The 26,481-nt window shown below is 32.3% G+C and overlaps 1 protein-coding gene across 1 annotated transcript in view; it reads left to right on the top strand.

Annotated features, from left to right (window-relative positions):
* The first annotated feature begins 5,841 nt into the window (after positions 1-5,841).
* The window catches only part of LOC124356645 (nose resistant to fluoxetine protein 6-like), a 57,124-nt gene continuing 36,484 nt past the window's right edge, over positions 5,842-26,481 (top strand). The window contains exons 1-3 of the mRNA XM_046807771.1: positions 5,842-5,931; positions 13,840-14,029; positions 19,779-19,939. Coding sequence (XP_046663727.1) covers positions 13,855-14,029; positions 19,779-19,939 — 336 coding nt within the window. The 5' untranslated portion in view covers positions 5,842-5,931; positions 13,840-13,854. The remainder of the gene's footprint in view (positions 5,932-13,839; positions 14,030-19,778; positions 19,940-26,481) is intronic.

The raw sequence follows: 26,481 nt of genomic DNA on the forward strand, positions 1-26,481 counted from the left end.
CATATTCTTTCTAATATACATAATTGAGCTCAATTTGTATAACTGAGGAAAGGTCAGAATATGTTCTTGTTTGAAGAGATGTGAAATGCTATCAAATTTTTTTTAGATGGTACACATTACGTACTGCAAACCTTTGTAATAAATATTACCTGTTTCAAAATTTTTTCATAAGTAGCACCATAATGGATAATCCCGTATTTCATCGTACTTTCAAACCATGAGAAGTATAGATTCTTCAAATGCTGTGGTTTTAGAAATCCCCTCATATGATACAGTGAGTAATTAATTTTTCTTAGTTTGCCGATAAGATAATTTGCATAACAGTCCCATTTTAAATTTCTATCAATTACTAATCCTAGGTATTTCACACTATTTACAACTTCAATCCTCTCACACACACACCCATACAGACACAAATGCTTATGACAACAAAAATCATTCTCTGTTTGCAATTCCTCACACTTTGTATCTCTGTCATAAAATAATAAACATTTGGACTTGCTACTGTTTATAATTAACTTATTCTGAGCTAGCCACCTGGAAATAACAGACAAGTCCTGAGATACTTTATGTTTCAGGGTGCTTCTGTCATAAGCAGAGCAAACTATGGCCGTGTCATCAGCATATGCAAATATTGAGGAGTTTACGAATACATAGTAACTCATTTATAAATATAATAAACATGAGGGGGCCCAATACTCCCCCATGTTTATTCCGTGTCTTAAATTTAATTTACCACTATGCACACCACCAACTTTCACTACCTGCGCCTACATTTATTACAAAAAGATTTTAAGCCACTTGAATGCATCGCCACCGATTCCATACATTTAATTTAATTTAACAGTATATCAATATCCTCTCAGTCCAAAAGCCCTTCCTGAAAATCTAAATAATATATAAAACCTTTTTATTTTTATAATTGAATCCGCGTATACATTTAACATGATTTTCAATGGCTAAGTCTGTTCCCTCCTCGGCCTGTAAAAATCCAATTGTTTGACTCTAAAACAAATTTCTACATAAAAAATAATCCAGAATCTGGTCTTTAACTATTACTTCAAAAATCTTTGCACTGTATTATCAAATGAGATCGCTATACGAAGGAAATTTGGGGAGGATTCCCTGATTAAAAATGGGAAAACAACAAGCAATTTTTAAATACTTCTGAAATACACCCTGTTCTAGTGACTTGCTGTAAAATATTAAAAAGAAAGTGAGAAATATATCTATATTTTTTAATAGTTTATATACTTATTCCATCCACGCCACAACTTTTTTTTTCTGCATTTTTATTATAAAACTTCAAGAATGCAGTCATAATTTACAGAAAACGATTGCAGTACAATACTATTATCACAATTTATCAGGCTTATCACATACAAACATAACACAAGCCCAAAATTCCTGCTCCCTCAAATTTGTAGAAAAAAACATTTCACATAATAACATTGAAACTGTCACCACAAATCTCTCATTACCACTTACCCTAACCATCTGAATCCTTCACATTGACACATGTTTATACCTCGGATTTATTTTCTTCATACTATTTCTAACAATTTGCCAATATTTCTTTGTGTTACCTGTGTTTCCGTCAATCAAAGATGAAATAATAATCTAATTTTTGGCTTTTCTTAATTTATTAATACGACAAATTTTGAAAATTCTTTATATTGTAGTAAAACATAGTACATTCCCGTTACCAAACACAATTTATAAAGGTCAAATAATACTTTCTGTTAACTAAGCCAATCAAGTAATCATTTATCCAAGGACACAAACGCTTTTCTGTTTTAACTATTTAATTTTTTGTAATTTACATGAATTTTACATAAACTGGCTCATAATTTGGATTTAGAGCTTTGTGACGGGAGATTTTTAATATATTTTTAATTTATGACTCAAGAACTTGGTTCTTACGGTACTTTTTAATAATTGTAATTTTTAATTTTTTATTTATATAGCTGCCTTTGTTGTTTCTTCGTTTGTGTGTGGTGTCTTGACAGTGTGGTTTTGTTTTGTGTTTTTTTTTTGTTTGTTTATGTTTCTTTTTTGGGTGTTTGTTTTTTTTTCGTATTCTTGTGTTGTGTTCTGTTTGTATATTTTTGTTTGTTGTTGGTTGTTGTTTGTTTTGTTTTGTTTTGTTGGTGTGTGTTTTGTTGTTTTGTTTCGTTGTGGTAGTTTTTTTGGTGTTGTGTTTTGGGTTTGTTTGTGGTTTCTTTTGTGTTGTGGTCTAGTTTTGATCCTTTTGGTTTGTGTTGTGTTGTGTTTGGTATGTTGTTTGATTTTGTTTTTTTTTGTAGTTTGTTGAGTGTGGTTGTGTTGGTTGTGTGTGTTTGTGTGTGTTCTGTAGTTTTTGGGTTATTGTGTTTGTTTTTGGGGGTGTTTATGTTTTTTGTATTTTTTTTTTGTTGTTGTGTGTTTGTCACCCCATGCGACCCCCCCACCTCCCACGAATATATATATATATATATTAATAATATAATATATATAGTATATATATAATTTACATGAATCATTGTAACACAAATTATAAATACCATAGAATGAAGCAACAGCAGCATTTATATCAGTATGTTCATAAACATACAAGCCCAATCCACCTGAATCAATTTTCTTCCGCAGCAGGTTGTAATCAATACTACCCTAAACAAAATCTATTGGTTGCATTATTTTTTTATGTTTGTAATTCTAAAATTTCTATTTTTAAAGCCCTAATGGTCATAAATAGTTTGTCTTCAAAACAGGCAATTAATATCAATCGGCTTAGAATTACGAACCAATACATAATCAAGACATGAGTAACTATTTTTAAATACTCTGGTTGGTTCATTTAAACATAATTCTCAAAACCATACGACGAATACATATCAATATAGTTTTGCCCAGACCCAGAGTCCCTTTAAAGTACAAATGTTGAATATCTCCCTAATAATTAACATTGATCATTTGGCATATCTAGAAGTTTTTCAAAATTTTCTTTTAAACTTGAAAATGGAACTTACAGGACCAATAAATTGCCCAAAATTGTTTATGTCTAAACCTACTACAGACAGACATTCTAGTTTTATGATTTCAGCAGTAGAGCAGCCCAGGCGGAGACAAAAAGCTGTGGTCAAAGGTGAGTTGAGAATCAATGTACACTAGTACTCCCCCAGCCGGTTCTCTGTCCCTGGTTTCCATTGATCAGTTGTAACCTGGGATGTAATACTTTTCCTCTAGACCAGCACTTAGTCCCCATAATTTCAGTTTAAAATAATCACATTATAGCTTATACCCGTCGAAGTTCCAGAAACACCAGAAAATTACATTAAAGTTTTTAAAGACGGACACTTCTTTTTTATTATGAAATATTTTTAAACAGTTCCAAAAATTGGTGTGTAGGCATATATGGTTCTATATTATATTTGAAAAACAAAAATTCGTTCGTCCCTGTCTGTAAAAAATCTTAATTTTGTCTTCTGCAATAATTTATCTAGATCAGCTAACGGGAGCGGATATGAACAATTTTTTTTCATTGCCAGATTTTCTAATCAGAACCTTTCCTTCCTTAAACCATACATATTGATATCCAACATCTTTTAGCTTCTTAGTATAGTACAAGAGTTCTTTATTGTATGCAGTCAGATGTTCATTGATGTAAACTTTCGTTTCAGGCGCATCAGCAACAAAATTGGTAGATTTAAGCAAATCCTTTTTTTCTTTAGCCTTTGCAAGCACAAGGTTTCGCTTTTGGCGGTTAGAAAATTGCAAAATAATAGGTTTTTGCCCCGACTTACGTTGAGTAGGAACCCTGTACCCTGCCTGAATGTCTAACTCATAATCGATAGGCACATCAAGAATTTCGGACACCTTTTTTACAATGTTAGACATTGCCTCGCCTTTAGTTTCTGGAACTCCATCAATTTGTACATTGTGGTTTCTATTGTACTGTTCAAGCTCCTCGAATCTAAGTTTCATAAAAGTTAGTTCATTTTTAAGTGTACTATTTTCCAACACAACTGCTTCATTACATTTTTTCTACTTCTTTAACTTTAGAGGTAAAACTAACAATAGTCTGCTCATATTCATCTAATTTATCAGAGAAAAATTGAATTGAAGTTTTAATTTCCTCAATTTCCCGTTTGACTTCCTTAGTATGCAATACAAAGTGTTCCTTAATTGTGCTTTCAATTTTCTGTAAGCATTCCTCGTGCATTTTTTTAATCATATCTATTAGGTTACCTGATGTGGACTTTGCAGTAGGACAATTCTTACATTTCCATTCAGATCTTCTCTTCTGACCCATTCTTGTCCAAGTTTGCTCAGAAATTCCAGCACAATCAAAGTGTAATTTACAATGACTTAGCGCACACAATGCATATTCACCCTCATTTCCAGAAACAGGATCTTGACAAATAACACAATTATCACTCATGATTGAGGTTAAGTATGAACAGCAGACGTCTGCACAGCACCAAGTCCAGCAGCCAACTGTGTGTGTGTGTGTGTGTGTGTGTGTGTGTGTGTGTGTGTGTGTGTGTGTGTGTGTGTGTGTGTGTGTGTGTGTGTGTGTGTGTGTGTGTGTGTGTGTGTGTGTGTGTGTGTGTGTGTGTGTGTGTGTGTGTGTGTGTGTGTGTGTGTGTGTGTGTGTGTGTGTGTGTGTGATTATTTATTACTATTTTATATATATATATATATATATATATATATATATATATATATATATATATATATATATTACTAAAACTTATAACTTATAACTTTTGTATTATATATATATATATGAGACAGAAACGCTCCAATACAAAATAGAACAATTGTAAAAAGTAAGGTCTCTGTGGTGAAGTGGTAGCGCAGCCACCCGGCAAGTGAGAGATCCGGTTTAGAGTCTCGGCGGAGCAAGTACTTTTTGTGATTCAATGACACACGCACCACACATACATACACACACACACGCGCGCACACACACACACGCACACGCACGCACGCACGCACACACACACACGTATAGAGGTTTGTTAATTTTATTTTATTCCGTGTATGTTTTACACTTGACAAAGTTGTAATACAACGAAATATTGTACATTAAACAATTGTAGTTTTCTTTTGAAACTGCTCTAAGAGATTATATATATATATATATATCCAGTATGAGTTCACCTTGCTTGTAGAATAATTTGTGCTTTAAATAAATTTATTTTCATACTTTGAATTACAAATTGTATTCGTTAATTTATATTTTCTTTTCTTATACTACTTTTTCTCTCAATCTCAATAATTTCAATAATCTAAATCTCAATTTTTTTCTCTCAATAATATTCTCTCAATATTAACATTTAACTGATTACCGGGTACTAAATTCACTAATAGTTTTCTGTTAACCTATATAATTTGAACCTACAGAATGTTTATTCTCAGTAACAAAACCACCAGAAATGTCATGTACGAAACGAAACTTTCATATCAATTCGAATTAATCTTCAGATAAATACGTAAATATCAAGATTATCCTTGCAATTCCTGCTTACAGAGACTAAAACTAATATTTTATTATATGTGGATACGTACACCATGAAACAATTTTTATGATAAAGAAATTGTGGAAAGAAAGTTATTTTTTTGCTATAAATTTTGTTTTGGTAGTGGTCATAGCACAGGCACAAGGCTGTAAATAAAAGCCTACCAAAATATTTTCTGCATAATTTTTGTCCTTATTTTGTTAAGCAATAAAATTTACAGTCCTATACTCTGTCATCCCTCACGAGGGAATACCCCTTCCAGCGAGTAGGACAACAATAACAATGAGTTAGAAACCCCTCCCATTACGACTATGACGCAGAGCCTGTCTCTGAGATACTCCGCAGTAAAGTTTGTCGTACCAGTGGCGGATGTTCAGTGGACCGGTAGTCCACAGTCTGTAGCTGACGTTCTACCGGCGTACTTGAGGTCAGTCCCAGCTTATACGATACTTACCTGTCATTAATTTATAAGGTCATCTCACAATAAAAATGTGGCTATTATTTATCAATAATTTATATTCCTTTATATAATTGTATCTCATTGTTTTATTATGTTTTGATGGAATCCCAAAGAAATTTTATGTTCCCTCCCCTCATGAAGAACATAAATTGTAAACAAATCAGTTTAAAGTATATGCACAGGCATTTCACATTTATGTCAGTCCTTTTACAAAGAAAGTGCACAAATTTAAAATTGTTTTATTTTAGAGTTTAACCCTTTTTGCAATCTGTCCAAAACTAACATTTAGGATATCTTTAATATTTTTATGTTTACCTTTAATTCTGGCTACTACTTTATTAAATAATTTTATTAAGTATAACAAATTCATATTGTTTATATAATGTGAACTGTTGTGAAACCTTTCCTAACCAGTGCCATCATTATAAGCTGAGTGAACGAATGTGGATGCAATAATCATAACATTTTGATTATTTATTGAAATTTTTAAGTGGTAGATCCTCAAACTCTGCTCTAGGAATGAGCACAGCTATGGTAATAACATAATCTTTAGAATGTATAACAAATATTTTAAATACAGAAATAACACTATTTATTCAGCATATTCCTAACTAGACAAAAACACAGTGATTTAGTTTTCCTAAATTCCAAGCTTTGGAGGAGAGGGGAAGAATGGATCCTTCTTGTATATTCATTATTTGTTGGTGAATGCGAATTAATATATTTTATAATATGACATCATGTTTTGGTTTTAATTTATTTCCCCTTTTAGCAAAAGAGATTTTAAAGCCAAACATGTATATTTGTTTTTTATTTATCAATAATACTTTTTTTAAATTTAATAAAAAGTTTTATGAATTTCGAAGTTTTGATCATTTAGAAAAAGTTATTTTTAACCAAAGTAAATTGAGAATGATTGTTGCTCAGGTCAAATACTTAATGATTATTTATAGTATTTAAATACATACAAAACTTTAGTATTTTTCTCAATAGTTCTCAGGTAACCAAAATACGGAAAGAACAAGTCTATTTTACTAACCACCGTAATCTATTAGTAAGTTTATATCTTGTATTCACATAAATTTTAGTAACGCTATAATGTTTCTTATTGCATTTATATTTACTACAAGAACGGTCTTTAAGTAATATGTGTTTACACATTGTCTTTATCCTCTTCTTATTTTTCTATTAGGCCCAGGTCAAAAACACTAGATTGTATTCATCAAAATTATATACAAATATATATTTTGTGTGTGTACTCGTATACTATATATTATTATGATATATATATATATATATATATATCATATATAATAAATAATAGATGTCATATTTCTTTATGTACGGCCTTAATTTATACTTAAATAAAATCTCATCTCTAAAAATTGACGCGAAATTAGAAAATTAGTATCATTGTGCCTAGTAATCAGTTATTTTAATTATGTAGTAATAATGTAATGTGATAATTGTAAATCTAAAAAAAGTAATGTCGTTCAAAAAGTGGGTTGCTTTAGAAAATTAAATTCAAACGTAAATGTTACAAACTATTCTTAAACTATTTTTCAACATAGTTAAGATTTACAATTTAGCACTTACCGTGCCTAGAAAAAATGCACAGAATAAATGGAAATATACGCGTTTATTTTGAGCAATATCAACTAGACTTCCGAAATTTGAAAGGTGGTGGTGTTTGTCTCATATACGTATATTGTGTGTTCAACGCTAAATATAATAAAGAAAGGAGTTTTTTGCTTATTTTAGGAAATATGCAAAAAATCACACGCAACATTTATATTAATTTAATTTACGAATACATTTTCATTTTTTTAATATTTGTGAAAAAACCTATTTAAAGTAATTTCTTACATATAAGGTCCCTGACATGTAATTTATACCTGAAAAACCAATGATGGCACGGTCTGATGCGTAAGACCTCAGGTCTGAGATAACGTAGGTTTCAAGTCCTGTCTGTGACCTTAGCACTTTTTATCAGTACTGTAGACCTTGTACTTACTGTTCCGACTCTCATGATCATTTTCCTTGGTCCTCGCACAGGCCAAGAGACCCATAGGTCGGACAGAATGTGCTAAAGCGGCATTAAGTCTTCCATGTTTACTGCATTAGAATTTTGTTAAGTAGGAGTCGATCCCCTTTTAAGCCTTATTCTGTCCGTCCTCATGGGCGTTCGGGTCTGTGCAAGGCCTGTGCAAGGATCTTATCAAACAGAATAAGGGGGAGAGTCGGTACAGTACAAGGTCGATGGTACTGATAGAAAGTGCAACGGTCACAGACAGAATTCGAACCTACACTATCTCTAAATCAGACTCAATGTCAAACGTCTTAGACCGCTCGGCCATCGGCACTCACAAAATGTGTTACTTAAATTTCTACATTGCACTCTTTACTACTGTGTCATCATCCTTACTTGTATTACGTTGTAACACTAATAAAATGAGAAGTGGTTGTGTTTTGAAAAGAATAAATTGAAGATCACAGTAGTCTTTATTGACTTGGTTGAAGTAGCTATCCGGTGATCTGAGGATGGTAAGATGAGAGAATGTTTGTAGGTAAATGATTCATATGACGATGAACGATCAAAGGCATGATTATATGCAAGTGAAGAAAAATTTTATAGGAAACTAATGGAATTATTTATTGCCTCAGGGCAGCAATGTTTCACTCGTTTGTTCGTTGGCGTAGTTCCAAGACGGTGGGATGCAGTTCCACTATCTCTTATAGCCGTTATTGGATACGACCGTCCTCTTGGGTAGTTTCTATCATATTCTTGCTAGGACTATTGTTGTCTCAGGGCTGACTCGTTTGTTCGTTGGCGTAGTTCCAAGACGGTGGGATGCAGTTCCACTATCTCTTATAGCCGTTATTGGATACGACCGTCCTCTTGGGTAGCTATCATATTCTTGCTAGGACTATTGTTGTCTCAGGGCTGACTCGTTTGTTTCGTTGGCGTAGTTCCAAGACGGTGGGATGCAGTTCCACTATCTCTTATAGCCGTTATTGGATACGACCGTCCTCTTGGGTAGTTTCTATCATATTCTTGCTAGGACTATTGTTGTCTCAGGGCAGCAATGTTTCACTCGTTTGTTCGTTGGCGTAGTTCCAAGACGGTGGGATGCAGTTCCACTATCTCTTGTAGCCCTTATTGGATACGAACGTCCTGTTGGGTGGTTTCTATCATATTCTTGCTAGGACTATTGATGTCTCAGGGCTGACTCGTTCGTTCGTTGGCGTTGTTCCAATACAGTGCGATGCTGCTCCACCATCCGTTGTAGCACAAATCATTGTGAAAGCATTGTTATTCAAATTACTGTAATAGGAATGTCTCAATCTAATCTGACATGTGTTTATCTTGTCAAAGTGATTTTGAAATTGCATCAGCTTCCATTGTATCTTAAAGGCTTTTCACAACGTGAGCCTCTTGTCGTTGCTAATGTTATTCTAGAGTTAAGACGATAAATTTGATCCAAAAGGGCACTTTAGAAGTCTGCTGTATTGGTGGTCATCTTAACTTTAGTCCCATAAAAACAATGTGAATATTGGGTTTAGCTCCAGTTCACCTTCCTCTTCGTGCAGCATCTAGAATCTTCGTTTGAAAAGATCCAGAAAAGAGGTTTTCTCATTGTCTCATCAGTTGCACAATTGAGGGTGCGTGAAAATGAGAGCTGTGCATAGTTCTATTTCTAAAGGCAAATACAACATTACAATGTTAGAAGTAGTGTGATTTAAGTAAAATTATAGAACATCAAAGTTTGAAAGATGATTTAAAATCACTACTTGAATCACTTGATATATACGGTGCAAGTAGTGTCATTGGCGTTCGGAAAAGAATAAACTTCCATTTGGTTTAGGTAGAGTCATCAGGTTTTGAGAATATAAACGTCGATTCGATTAAGTGTATTTGATAAGAGTGTACTAATGAATATACTTCCATCTATTAGGTGTAGTTAGTGCTATCTGGGTTTCCATAAGTAAATATACTATTTGGTAATCTACTACTTTCAGAAAAATCCGGATATAAAGCATTGATACTGCAGTAGGCCGCAGTTTATTCCTTATTCTAGTGTACACGCAATGTGGTGGAGCGTGAATGCAAAGCCATATAATGGGCTAAGATCGCTATGTAGGACTAACTGCTACTACTACTAGGCTAACTACTGCTAACCTGAGCCGATGGCCGAGCGGTCTAAGTCGTTGGACTTTGGGTCTGAGTTAGAGATAGCGCTGGTTCAAATACTGTCTGTGACTGTTGCACTTTTTATCAGTACCATTGACCTCGTACTGTATCGACACTCCCCCTTATTCTGTTTGATAAGGTCCTGGCACAGGCCAGTGGCCCATGAGGACGGACAGAATAAGGCTTAAAAGGGGATCGGTCTCTCGTTTATTTATTTTTTTTTTTTTAAGAAAAAACTACAGTAATGTATGTAGAATAACTATGCTACCTCAGTTGCTGTAATATTTCTTAGTTTTTTCAGCATAGATGGCAAAGATGATTTTTGACTGTTCTAATTCCACTTCCTGAACAGTCAAAATTGATTTACAAACGATATTATGTGTAAATATATAATTATGTGTGTGGGGTAATTTATTTTAACTGTAGTTAATATTTTAAAATCAAGCAAGTCCTGAGAGCACATGCTACAAACGGAAGTGAAGCAATGTCGTCACACCAGTGATTATACAGCGCATGCCACAATATTTCAAAGTCTACTATGATGGGTCTTATATAAGAGTCACGTACCATTCTGAGTAATACTAATAAGCGGTTCTTGCGTTGTCGTGAGCTGAAGCTACAAACCTAGAAACTGTAGCTACTCAGTTTTGACCGACGTGTTCGAATAGTGAAATAATTAGTTTAGTATACTGTTTGTTGTAGCATATACTTGAGTTTTGGACAGTAATTGAAACTGTCCTAAGTGTCTAAAGTGAAATTACTAAATATCAAGTTCTGACTACAATGTCAGCCTTTTGAATGGTAACATTTATTTCGAATTCTTTGCTGAAAATACTACTAATATGTCGTAAAACACATTCTACCTGTTTGTCATTGAATATTGATATATCATTAATATGTTATATTCTCAAATTGTGTTATAGAACCGCTTCATGACTTAATGGGAGAAGTTAATAAATAAAAAGATACTTTATTTCCGAAATGTACATACATAATTAACGCAAATTATGTTATAGTACCGCTTCATGACTTAATGGGGAAAGTTAATATATAAACAGATACTTTATTGCCAAAATGTACATACATTATTAACAATCATACGTAAGGTACTAAAACACAACACACTCTCATGCAGAACGATGTTGTATGACAAAGTAATATAATGTTATTCACACATAGTGGATATCCACTTCTTTAGCATATTGCTGTGTAGAGATGGTAACTCGTTATTGTAATGTGCAAAGTGCTAGCATCTCCCAACAAAACCCCGAGAATACAACCATAGATATTAACCAAGTGTGTTAAATATACATTAATACCTTGTTAAAAAGTTTATCAGATGCTAAAGGACCAGATGCTAAAGGAGATACACCTTGGATTTGTGGTTGTTCCAATTGTTGATAAGGACCAGACGGTACTGGAGATAAACCTAGGTTTTGAGATTGTTCCAATTGCTGAAAAGAACCAAACGCCAATTGAGATAAACGTAGAATTTGTGATTATTCCAATTGTTGATAAGGACCAGATGTTAAAGGAGATAAACCTTGGATTTGTAATTGTTCCAATTGTTGATAAGGACCAGACGGTACTGGATATAAATCTAGGTTTTGAGATTGTTCCAATTGCTGAAAAGAACCAGACGCCAATTGAGATAAACGTAGAATTTGTGATTGTTCCAATTCTTGATAAGGACCAGATGCTAAATGAGATAAACCTTGGATTTTTTTATTGTTCCAATTGTTGACAAGGACCAGACGGTACTGGAGATAAACCTAGGTTTTGAGATTGTTTCAATTGTTGAAAAGAACCAGACGCCAATTGAGATAAACGTAAAATTTGTGATTGTTCCAATTGTTGATAAGGACCAGATGCTAAAGGAGATAAACCTTGGATTTGGGATTGTTCAAATTGTTGATAAGGACCAGACGTTACTGGAAATAAACCTAGGTTTTGAGATTGTTCCAATTGCTGAAAAGAACCAGACGCCAATTGAGATAAACGTAAAATTTGTGATTGTTCCAATTCTTGATAAGGATCAGATGCTAAAGGAGATAAACCTTGGATTTTTTTATTGTTCCAATCGTTGATAAGGACCAGACTGTACTGGAGATAAACCTAGGTTTTGAGATTGTTCCAATTGCTGAAAAGAACCAGACGGTACTGGAGATAAACCTAGGTTTTGAGATTGTTCCAATTGCTGAAAAGAACCAGACGCCAATTGAGATAAACGTAAAATTTGTGATTGTTCCAATTCTTGATAAGGATCAGATGCTAAAGGAGATAAACCTTGGATTTTTTATTGTTCCAATCGTTGATAAGGACCAGACTGTACTGGAGATAAACCTAGGTTTTGAGATTGTTCCAATTGCTGAAAAGAACCAGACGGTACTGGAGATAAACCTAGGTTTTGAGATTGTTCCAATTGCTGAAAAGAACCAGACGCCAATTGAGATAAACGTAGAATTTGTGATTGTTCCAATTTTTGATAAGGACCAGATGCTAAAAGAGATAAACCTTGGATTTGAGATTGTTCTAATTGTTCATAAGGACCAGACGCTAATGGAGATAAACCTTTGATTTGTGATTGTTCCAATTGTTGATAAGGACCAGACTTAAAGGAGATAAACCTTGGATTTGCTCTGACTGTTGTGCAAAAACCTAAATCCACAGAGAGGCTGCCCAAAATTAGTATTTAATGTGTATTTTTTATACAGTCATAAAATTTATTTGCTATAAAGATGAAGTTTATTCAAGCTAAAATTGAAATACAAATTTAAAAAAAAATTGTTGATGTGTAATATGAATAGACTTTCTGGAACAGCTGTAACGTGTGGTTTGGTCATTTAACGACTTACATTGAATGGAGCTGATCGTATATTTATGTATTATGTTACGTTATTATGTTATGTTATTTTTTATGTTGTATACAATCATATAACATGTACCAAATTCATAATGATCGTCTAAACACGAAGAAATTTAAGATTTTGTTCTGCAAGATAGGGTAACTAATCTAACTAAAATAACTGTGTTCTGTGCTCATATACGTTGACTTTTATCATTGTAAACAGTGATTAATTTTATTATAAGGATATAAAATGCAGTACGATAAATATTGAAGCTTGTGTCCTTATTATAGTAAAAACTACAGCAGCTTAATGTAGCAAATATACCAAAGTTTTGTTACAGATGACGTATGCCATCTGGTACAAAAATGTTTACTATCAAAATGCTAATCAGTTTATATTTATACCCTTATTAATTTATTAAAACATTACCGATGTGAGTGTAGTTTTTAAAGTATCAAATTTTTACCAAATTTGATTTTTTAATTTTTTTTCTTGATTTGGATTTTTTTTTATTTAAAACTTTTCTTAACTTTTTTTAAATTTTAAAATACTTTTATCAACCAAGAATATTGGTTTCTCCCAAAATTATTAGCACCGCAATTAATATAGTAGAATAGGTTTATAAACTAAAAAAATAATAAAAGCTTAAAATATGAATATAGGTCACTCATTTGTAGGTTTGTTATTTCAAAACTGTACCGCATCTACTTGTTTTAACTGTTTTGTTGCATCCATGCCACTTGTATATAAATAATAATTTTTCTTTGTCCAATTTTAATTTAAAAAAATCATACTATTTCTTTTTCTGTTAAAACCATTTTACACTTATTTTAGTTGCGAGTCACAGCTATGGATATAAGAAGGATTGTCCTGGCACTGCTGAGTGTCCTTGCTATCTCCAGCTCCAGTCAACTACTTCCAGCGCTGGACCTCACCCTGCTGGAGTCTCCAGAGCCCGGGTGTGCCGCCGACTTCGCTGCCCTCAGGGGCGGTCTCGACACCGGCCAGATCTGGGCCCAGACCAGTCAGTTTCCGTGGTGAAAGTATAGTTCGTAAGATGTCACTTTTAGGTTAGACGCCAGTTTTTTGGCTTAAACCAGCTTGCGCAGTTTTTTCGGACTGGTTGCAGGTTTGGTAAATTTTAAGATCAGCGACTACCACTCCAATCGCCGTAATTTTTTGCATTCTAACACAAGTTAACGTAATTTCACCGAAAAAAATAGTCCCGATTATAGCAGTAGCCGTTTACTCCCCCAGCCCAAAAAAATTAAATTAAAAAAAACCTGACAGTGTGCAGGTTTTATTCACAATTCCAAACGCATTGGAGACATTCCTGAACACTTTTGCTGCATAAAAAACTTGATGTCTATCTAATAGATCCTACCACACATGTCTATTCCGTAATTAAGAGATAATCTGGAGCAACTTCTGAAATTAAAAGGCATTATTTAAATTTAATTTCTATATAATGTGGCAATACTACAAATTACACTATTAATTTACAATTTTAAAGTAAACAGTTTAAATTAACGTTTAAACAACTGTAACACTCATAAATATGTATAAAATGCCTTGAATATATAAAATTGTCATTTCTTTACTGGCAGAAATAGCTGTATACATTACCTGATTTCATGGGTTAATTTTACCTAACTAGTTAACGTAAAAATGCTTTTTTTTATCTAAATAGGATTATGAATTTCTTAATTTACAGTATCATTAAATGTAATAGAATGTAACTTAAATTAGTTTTCAAGCAAAAACGCAAAAAACCAGCATTGGATAATTTTATATAATAAAATTTACATACTAGTTTGTGATGTCTCTCAAACACAATTAATTCAGAAATGTAGTAATGGTGTTTATGTTTATACTCGAGACCATAACATAACATAAAACAAACTAGTTTAGTGTTAAATTAACAGTCTTTGAATACCCTGATTTGCATGCAGTACACCATCAGACTTAAGCTTTTATGTTTTAGATATAAGTATTTCCAAACTACTGTTGCCCAACAAACGATGTTTGTTTACCATCAAACAAAACAAAGAGAGTAAACACGAAAAGTCGTTAAAGTTATCAGATATATAAAGATGCGTTAATGACCGGCTCGACAGCCTAAGCGTAAAATAACGGGATGAACTGTTTGTGAAGAAACGGGCCGAGTATCTTCAAGTTCGACTACGAAAGACCTTGATATCCATCAGCGACTTTCGTTGGCTGTGAGCTATTTCAGAATTGACCGATATTTACGGCAGTAGAAAGAACCAAACATTCACTTTCCGTTGACTCTATTGTTGGCCAGCGCTTTCTCATCGTACTATCTCAAGGGTTGTGAATCTTCTTCGTAATAATCTACAAGATGATTATTCTGTCAGATATAAATGCACCAGATAAAAATTCTTTATATTGGGAAAATCCAGTTTTTTTTTAAAAAAACGTCGTAAGATAAAGAATGTTGAAGAAACCAGTGTTTCTGATTCAATACTTAACCAGTGTTTGTTGATTTCACCCTTAATCTTGTGGTGTACTTAAATGAAGACTTATCATCCCATCGTCCTCACCGTTTCAGCTTTTTTGAAATTCTTATTGGGTTAAATTGTTTCTCAGAAGGATTATGGCATTTGGTTAATTTTCCTATCATATGGAATGCAACTATAGATGAAAATAATTTATTTCAATAAACATTGAATCGCAAAAAGTACTTGCTCCGCCGGGACTCGAATCACGGATCTCTCACTTGCCGAGTGAATGTGCTACTATTACACCACAGAGCCCCCACTTTTTACGATTCAATTATTTTGTATTTGGCTGTTTCTTTCACATATGTGTTTAAATAACCAAACTAACATATGATCGGAAGACCAAATACCTGTCAAATGACTTCTATTTAAATTTCATTAAATTTGTATAAACGGCAATAGCCGAATTTAATTTATTTCAATAAAAATTGAATCGCAAAAAGCACTTGCTCCGCCGGGACTCGAACCCGGATCTCTCACTTGCCGGGTGAATGTGCTACTATTACACCACAGAGCCCCCACTTTTTACGATTCAATTATTTTGTATTTGGCTGTTTCTTTCACATATGTGTTTAAATAACCAAACTAACATATGATCGGAAGACCAAATACCTGTCAAATGACTTCTATTTAAATTTCATTAAATTTGTATAAACGGCAATAGCCGAATTTAATTTATTTCAATAAAAATTGAATCGCAAAAAGCACTTGCTCCGCCGGGACTCGAACCCGGATCTCTCACTTGCCGGGTGAATGTGCTACTATTACACCACAGAGCCCCCACTTTTTTACGATTCAATTATTTTGTATTTGGCTGTTTCTTTCACATATGTGTTTAAATAACCAAACTAACATATGATCGGAAGACCAAATACCTGTCAAATGACTTCTATTTAATTTCATTAAATTTGTATAAACGGCAATAGCCGAATTTAATTTATTTCAATAAAAATTGAATCGCAAAAAGCACTTGCTCCGCCGGGACTCGAACCCGGATCTCTCACTTGCCGAGTGAATGTGCTACTATTACACCACAGAGCCCCCACTTTTTACGATTCAATTATTTTGTATTTGGCTGTTTCTTTCACATATGTGTTTAAATAACCAAACTAACATATGATCGGAAGACCAAATACCTGTCAAATGACTTCTATTTAAATTCATTAAATTTGTATAAATGGCAATAGCCGAATTTAATTTATTTCAATAAACATTGAATCGCAAAAAGTACTTGCTCCGCCGGGACTCGAACTTAGATGAAAATAGTTATAATGTCTACTAAAATTTGCCTATTTTGTTCTAAAGGTTCACCAAAGAGGGTATATTATTGTAGAATTAAAAGATATAATCTACTTAAAAAATTAAACACTATGTGTGAAAATGTACTTATTTTCATTATTGTTTACATTTTGTCTATATTCAACCCTCCATGGGAATATTTTCTAAAATATTTAATACATTTATATGCATTAAAATATATATTAAATATATTATAAAACATATTTTCTAATAACCCCCATCTAATTGGACACCGTTTGCAAGAAATAAAATTTATTCAACACTATTATTTTGCAGAAAAGATGTCTCGAAACATTATTATTTGTGCAACTTATGATAATTTGGATCCCTTCTGTCTTCTTTGTACCTTAAATAGAATTTATGTCTCAATAGCTTGTCTTGGATTTCAATAATTAGAAGACTAAGTTAATTAAAATTATAATATTTAGCGCTAGCATTAGATACTTCTTTGATATGTATTAGTTAGTATGTTTTTATTTTTTTCAGTGAAGTGTCTTAGTGAGTAAAAAGACCATGAATTGAATACCGTACGAAATGAAAAAAATGTGTACTACGTTTTTAATTTATTCTGAACTGAATAATAACTAAAACATCAAATATGAGTAGTACCCAATAATATATTGTTACAAAGCTTTTTTTTGGGGAGGGAGAGGCAGGAAAAATGAAATTACGCACGCAGGTAGCCAGCCTGTAGTGTGGGACTCCCCTAAAAACGGGTTTACCCACTAAAAAAAACCTCCTCTACTCTTTAGGATTCTAACCTGGGATTGTTTATCACATTACTTCAGGCTAGGCCTAAATTAAGCCCGTGGGGCTCGCTCCTTACCCAGCCGCTCGGTCAAGGGATCTGGCACATTTCGCGGTCCAGATTGGATTTCTTTTCCAGGAGGATGCCCCGGACGAACTGTGACAAACAATCCCAGTTCCCCTCATGCTCCATAATCTTTTCGCAGAGCTTGGTTACAAAGCTAATTGTATATAGTATCAATAATAATACAACAAATGTCTTATTGCTACAAAGACTGTTTCCAAGTCGTTGATTGGTATTTCTAATGTTACAAGAAAACGCAAAATGTTTCTAAGTGGGATGACTAGCTCCAAATATGGTGAATCCAGAATTTATCATAAAATATAAAATGAGGCATATTTGATATCTAAGGGTGAGGAACCGCAAACTTCCTTTGGCATTTCAAGTCTTGAAAGGCGTCTTAGGCACACTGTAAGTTACGCCAAATAATGGACGTCTGGTAAATGGAGATCGTACCACACTCTGGACAGGTTAAATGAGAGAGAAAGCTTCATCCATTCTAGTTGGCGCAGTTCGTACCCGGACTGTTGGTGCACCAATAATACCGACCGTTGTAGTTCCCAACATGATAGCAAATCCTTCTCAAAAACTTTACTATCCCAACTATTTTGTATATTACTTTTTTCTCCAATTTTAAAATACTTTTGAAAAATACATAATTTTACTATAACCGTTTTTATGGGTTATAAAGCATCCCAGCTACATAGAGAACCGTAAGATGATTTTAAGTTGTGTGTCCTCCAAGAAATTTTAAATATATATTTAAATATAAATTTAAATAAATAAATATATATATATATATATATATATATATATATTAATTAAATTTGTATAAATGGCAATAGCCGAATTTAATTTATTTCAATAAACATTGAATCGCAAAAAGTACTTGCTCCGCCGGGACTCGAACCCGGATCTCTCACTTGCCGGGTGAATGTGCTACCATTACACCACAGAGCCCTCACTTTTTACGATTCAATTATTTTGTATTTGGCCGTTTCTTTCACATATGTGTTTAAATAACCAAACTAACATATGATCGGAAGACCAAATACCTGTCAAATGACTTTTATTTACATTAATTAAATTTGTATAAATGGCAATAGCCGAATTTAATTTATTTCAATAAACATTGAATCGCAAAAAGTACTTGCTCCGCCGGGACTCGAACCCGGATCTCTCACTTGCGATTCAATGTTTATTTTATATATATATATATATATATATATATATATATATATATATATATATATATATATCTAAAATATCTCGTTATGGTGACGATATTTTAAGTAACCTTTAAATGTTATGAATGTATCGGTGGCAGGAAATATTATTTAACTAACAGAACACAGTTTTGGTATTTAAAATACTATGACTCTAAATTGTGAAGTACTTTATTAAAATGCACAGAGCAATATGTTTAGCAATAGTTTAGCCGAAAATATTTTTACTTTCAAACAAAAAGTAAGGTATACCTAGAAGAAAATCGGTGCATGGTCTTGACTGTGTGATAAGCTGTTATGTGCTGTGGGGGTAATATTCTTGTTTTCTATTTATTTTTTTAATAATTTATTTGTCAATTATAACATTTTTTGCATGATGAGTTCATTAAGCTTTGTTACTTTTCTGTTTTGATTTATTGTTACTGTTATGAGATGTAATATTCTGTTTATTGTTATTGCTGATTATATACTTTTTACTTACATACTGTTTCTCCATATATTTATAAGTGATAGATGTAATGTAAGATAGGGAGAATGTGTTTAGATGTATTGGTTGTATATATTAGGATATTATGATATTATTGATAATGGCATGTAATGTGGAAGTTGCAATATGCAATAAAAGGGCTAAAGAACTGCACTTAGGAAGAAGGCACACATCAAATGAGAAATAATTAAATTATAGAGTAACTTTAATGCCTACACACGCCATTTTTTGGCACCTTGGTTATTTTTGCATGTAAAGATATTGTATATAACCGAATAAAGGATTTCTGACTTCTTACTATGGATGGAGAAAGTCGGACTAATGAATTAATTCAGTGTAGATATTCACCTTCCTGATTTCTACGATTTCTAAGCTGTTTAACTACTGAAATGCAATACGAGCTAAATCTTGTATTCTGATGTATGTTACAGTGGTGGACGCTAGTGTGAAGTCTCCAGTTGGTCTCTTTTCGCAGACCGCTATACAATTCGGGGACTTTGACGAGTGTCTCAGTCTCCCCAGAGATTCCCCAGTGTCGTCTCAGTTCTGCCTGGTCAACGTCTCCCCAGCTGGAAACTCCTCTCAGCTGTTGGTGTGTTCAAAATTATCTTCTATTTAATTTTCTGTGCTGAACGTTTATATTGGTTTGAACTTACAACTTTGCGATATGTGGAGTAGTTTAAAATAAGTCTCTTAAATTTATAGAGGTATTCTTTTATATTTATTTTCTTCTTTTTTCTATATTTTTTCTTTTGTATTCTTTTTTAAATATTTTATTCTTTTATTATGTAATTTTTTTTTCTTTTTTTCTTTTCTTTTTTTCCCTTATTTTTTTGTTATTTTATATGTGAATATAAAATATAGTCACAGTAAACGTTTCATGGAACAAATGTTGTTAGGCCATCCTTAGTAGTGAGGAGGTGAAATTTGATTTCGGGAGCTAAATTTCTGCTGTGTTTACTAGCATACCCAAGATCGCAAACTTGTAGTTCGAACTCCACGTAAACTGTTAAGATTCATTAGTTTTTTTGCCGTTAATAGGTCCGAACAACATTCTTTCCTAAAAGCGGTTTTTTCGGCTGCGTTACTCACGCATTACACTTGTCATTCTCATACTCCGATCATGTTGACCTTGAGATACTTACTGGATATGTGAGCTGACCTTGAAATGCCTACTTGATGTGTCAACTTAAATACAAATGTGTCAGCATCAAAAGTTAAAAATAAAGATAATATTCGATAATAGTAAACAATAAACGAATAGCAACTGTAGGTTTATAAAACTCCGCAAAGAGCCCATGTTCATCATAAACCATTCAGGTTAGACTTTAGTGTATAATTCGCTTTAAAAGCAGTATACAAGGAAAGTACATTAAGACATGACTATAGTGTTGGGATTGAGACCTAATATACATTGTATAAGAACACAAATTGGGTTTTATTAAAATAAATGGACGTTTTTTCCTATAAAAAAGAAATTGGTCGAAACCACGGTATTTTTGGTGGAGATCATAATGTAAGGAAATTTAAAAGGGTTGAAACTGAATATTTTTTGAAAATTTGTATACAACTATATAAAGCGACTGAAAGTCGCCTCTTTAAAGGTTATGTGACGGATATATGGTTTTATATATATTAAACCATTAATATACGTTCATTTACGTGTGTGACTGTAGGGTTTCTTTCTGATAAGCTAAGAAGGGTAGGGTACGATAAGCGGGCCGGTTTTTTATATCGAAATTTGCAAACGATATCACTTAATCATAACCACCGATATAATCAATCGATACTGATTAATTATTTTGGATAAATAACTTAAATAATCTATATCAACAGCTGTAAACACTTTCAAATAATACACGTACGGTAATATTTCAATTTTGCATATAAGTAACGTTTGATTATTAAAATTTTCAGTCAATTTTAGAAAACTAAACGACATTATTTTAAAAGACTATAAGACAAGTTTTACGTGACTTCAACATGTTGCACTCGTACCGAAAAATCCATTATGTGAAATTTGTGGAAAAGAAACAACTGTAACTGTGAGAGGAGCAAATATGGTCGTCTCCATTCTTCTTTTTCCCAAAATTCAGTTTCCCTAATTTTGCTTATAATAATTTGTTTCATCACTGTAAATATTAAATCCATATTTTAATTTTAAACATATGATTGTTATTGAGGACTATAGATGTTTTTATATCGATTGATTTTATATCGTCTAGGATTTGAGATGCGAATATTAGGTATCGATGATTACATTCTTCGATATAAAAAACCGGGTCCGCTTATCGTACCCTACCCGCTAAGAAAATTAAGATTAGTGGAAAATATAATTTCATATATTTAACAATTTTGGCACCCTGCCGTTTTGACATACACCGCACTTAGCGCGATCTGATATAGATTTCTTTTTTAGAGAAAATTCCTCTCTCGATTTTCAAGAAACCCCAGGTTGTGTGCCTTTGGGATGTAAGTTAGCTCTCGACTTTTGAGGTGTGGTTGTTAATAATAAAATACTTGTAAACTCACAATACTGTGACACCAATTGCTGACTTAAATTTTGAGTTACTTAACGTTCAAGTTTCAAAATTTCGTTCTTTACTGGTGTGAATTTAACATGTTGGTTAATAATATTTTCACTTCCAATATACTACACTTCCAATGGCTACATGGCAATTCAACAGGAAAAACGTGCCCCGCTTAATGGTATAGTTATATAGTGTGTATTCTGTTAAAACTATGAGCCACAAGTTAAGTTTTGAGTTTTGGGGAAAACTGCAAATGACGAATGGCAACAAAGGTACTTCAGTGGTACAGTTTTAACCCAGAACCGTTTTGCTGATAAATATTCCCAAGTGTGTATTTTACCTGCAAACTTTCATCAAGTTTGCACAGTGTCTGTTGGAACTATGATAGCTACAACTCTCAAGTTCTGAAACGTATAGATTATACAAAAAGGAGATTTCACTGAAGTATTTTAATAGTCGCAGTAATAAGGTGAAATATGCGAAACATTATTACGGCTTTATTCTCATGTTACTCAAAAAAATAAGGATTCGCTGTAAAATTTCCAAATTCTTGAATTTGTTTCAGTAAACAACAAAAAAAAAATTGTGATTTTGTGATTTTGATAGGTGTTTAAATGCCAAATAAATAAAATTTTAAAGTACAAGACATAATAACACTATACAATTTTTGTATAACTTGATCCCAGATCAAAAATACGCACTATAACTTCGTAAACTCTGTTAAAACGACCAAGGAGAGTGTAATGTATTTAAATAATTTTATAAATTATAAAAGCTTAGAAAGTAAATTATAAAAAATGACCACATATATAAAATATTCATACGATCAGTATTCTCTTCATATTAATTTATATGGATAGGAGATTGCAAATTATAAGAAATTACGATTAATTTTCTCAGTGTTTCAATTTTCCCACGTGTATAAGATACAAGACTTGTAAACGTATGAACTCCCATGTATAAAATCTCTAATTGGTGACTTATTGTAATAAAATAATTTCCCTTGAAAACACCCAATGAATTTTCCACACACAACATAGTTCGATAAACATCAAGAGAACAAGGTTGAAAAGGTTATTGACCATTCAATGATATTAAAATGGTCTCCATAGACGCGATTTTAATATCATTATTAATTTGCCATGGAGACATTCTTTGGAAATACAAACAATGCTGAACATATCTTTTAGAGACATTTCCCAACTGTCGACCTTGAGTTTTTAATCAGTTTGGTGACATACATAATTTTAAGATTCATTGCTCGAGCAAATCAAATATGTAACCATAATGAAATACAAAATACAATATTATATAATTATATTCTTGTACGTTTTAACGACTACCAATTGTCGTGTTTCTCTTGTTTCCCGCAGCCATCGTTGTCACATTCTATATACGATGATTCTAAAATAGGCTCCTAAACTTCGGGAAAAAGATAAACGTTTTAAAATTTTTTAAAGTGTTCCTATAAAAATACGTCCTAACAATGCTTAGTTTTCTGTCTATATTTGTTTTTTTTTATTCTTTATAGTGTTGTTGTAATTAACATAAAAGTTATAACGCTGAAATTTTAAATATATCCCATGGTTAAAAATAAACAAAGTCAAAATGGCAACAACTTAATTTTAGAAAAGCCGCGCTCTGTATAAAAAAAATCACAAAATAAAAAAATTGATAAATTCTATGTTAAAAAACTTTAGTTTATTATGTTGCTACAAAATAGCGGTTATGCACAAACAAACCTTTTTTATACTTTTAAAAATTAAATATCATACACTAAGATACCTAAAAAATATCGTGACTAAAAAATTTCAACATTTGCCTTTTTTAAAACATTTGATGATGTGTAATGTTGTCACAACCTGGAAGAACTTTTTCTCGTCCACCTACTTTTGCAACAGCTAATACTATTTATTTCCAAAAAGAATTAAAATTTGTAGGTAAATTTCATTTTCTGCAACGGAAGTTTAAACATTTTTATTAAATATATTTAGTTTACCATGCGTTCATTTTTTGCTTTCATGTGTTTTGTTAGCCCAATTTTGAAAATCATTAATATTTTTCACTTTGTTTGGGTTTTGTTCGTTTTTAATAAATTGAATATTTTAAGTTTCAACATACAACTTTAAAAAATAATTTTTGTAAATTTTGTATATAATTTTTAATAAACGTTTTCAACAAGCGTCTACTTTGGCTTTGTATAGAAATAATTTAGTTTTTCCAGTAACAAAACTACAGATGTAAGCACAAGATGTGTTCAAAATTCAGACTGTATACGTTAGCTTTAGCATAAAAATGCTAATCTAAAAAGCATAAACAGAGAGACAGAAGAATTTTTAATTTTAGAACATGCATTTATCTCAACTTTTTATTTGTTTTTAAATATATTCAACTGTTTTCTGAACTTGAACACCATTTACCCTAAAAATTGGAAGACCATGTTTATTATTAAGTGTAAAAACGTCTGGAAAACGGAGATTAAACTTCAAGGTATTTTAATGTGATCCTAAATTTGTGACTCAAGAATTTGAAGTATTCAGTTTACAGATGTAGCTTGATATAACCTTAGAGTCTCCACAGGTGAGAAGGATTGTTCCAATTCGAATTTTGAGACAATGTCGGATTTCAGTCGCTACATTAAGCGGAATGTAAAATTGAGGTTAAAATCTCTCAATACAAAAGTTTTTAAAGAAACGAATTAGGATTTATTTATTAAAGTCAGAGACATTCTTAGGATCATCAACCTAATGTATTCGCCAAGCCAAACTTCATAATAGAATTCACAGAGCTTTCTTAGTTTATTTCAAGGTAAACAACTTACTTAGCCTTTTGATAAAGAAATGCTAAACTTTTTTGTATTTGGTTCTCACAGTGATAACATACCGAATCAACAAGGAGAATCCACACCATATCTGGACGTGGTTCGATTTTTTACTTCAAGACGTACTTTTACGACCTTGAAGACATCGAATACAGTTTACCCAGAGTGTTGCACAACCTATCCGTGGATGCAGTTTGAGGAAACAATGGTTAAACGTCGGTAATCTCTAGAAATTAGTTAGGTAACCTGCTACTTCTTGTTCGAGGTTCTTTGTAACTTGTTGTTCCACTCCTTGTAACCTATGAAAAGGAATAGACACTGTAGGTTAAAATTTCATGTATAATCTCGCGTTTCACAAGTATATATTATTACCGTTCAGGTAAATCTATAATTTACGCGTTAAACACTGTTTTCTTAAAGTGTATTTACTAGAGAACAAACGCAATTTCCCTAAGGTATAGATATTAAATATAAACGAGCCTTTTCTGTGACAAAAGCAAACATGCATGTTTTTATTTAACCATAACAATTATATTTGAACTTTTATGTATTATTCGTTGACCTATTATGTATACTGGTAAATCTATCATTTACGCGTTAAACACTGTTTTCTTAAGTGTATTTACTAGAGAAGAGAACAAACGTAAATTCCCTAAGGTATAGGTATTAAATATAACGAGCCTTTTCTGTGACAAAAGCAAACATGCATGTTTTTATTTAACCATAACAATTATATTTGAACTTTTATGTATTATTCGTTGACCTATTATGTATACAGGATGATTCACAATAAGCATAAACTGTGGAAGCTCATTGTACATGTAAAAAAATGAATAAAAAAATGTATTATAGGTCCGGAAAAGATTAGTTAGTGAGTTCTGGCTAGCGAAAAATTTCGTCCGGATTTCAGTTCAACATGTAAAACGAGGTCTTCCTGATATTCTGGTAAAGCAGTTTAAAAGGAAAATTCTGTTGTTTCCTGTGGTTTTTGATCTGGTATATTAAAATAAAACAAGTTCTAGAACTGTAAGTTAAGTAGTTTTCTATAAAAACCAGTGTCAACTTCAAAAATGGAGTGTAAAAAGATAATTTTTCATCTTTGGGCACTTATAACTTTGTTATTTCACAAAGAAACATATCAAAATTAAAACTTGTAGAACATTTTATTTTGAACAAAACTGTGTAAATAAAGTTCACAGAAAGCGAATAGATTTGTCATAAAATGAATTTTTATTCATAACAGTACAACACGCCTTTTACATTTTACTGATAATAACTTTGTAAATGACCCATTAAACTAATTAAATTCTTATAAATTAAAGGCTTTGTATATTTAAATTCTTAAATGAAACGATATTTAATAGAGTAGATTGATTTTAACAGTGTATTCTGGTATTGCTGACATATTGTACGGGTTTATTTAATTTGATTTAAAATTTAATCATGTTATCATGTATAATTGGAAAGGCTACAGATTTTGAAGAAATGTGAACTTCTTAAATATATAACACTTTAAAACCGAGGAATATATTTTATCTTTATAGATGCATGTTTTTCAAAATCCTGTCTGAGAACATGGCGTTGGTGTATATACTATGTAATCTACCACTTCTTACTGCCCAGTATGTAGTGTACCTATTTTCGAGAAAGGCATTTTAATTGTTTTTAAGATTAAAATAAGATATCTTAAATATAAGTATTTTTTTACTGCACTGAAACTACACTAACCTCAACGTATTAATTTTAAGTAAATTCATGCAAGAAATTGTTGTAATTACTCAA

This window comes from Homalodisca vitripennis, chromosome 3, assembly GCF_021130785.1.
Source record: "Homalodisca vitripennis isolate AUS2020 chromosome 3, UT_GWSS_2.1, whole genome shotgun sequence".
In the NCBI taxonomy this organism is placed as follows: Eukaryota; Metazoa; Arthropoda; class Insecta; order Hemiptera; family Cicadellidae; genus Homalodisca; species Homalodisca vitripennis.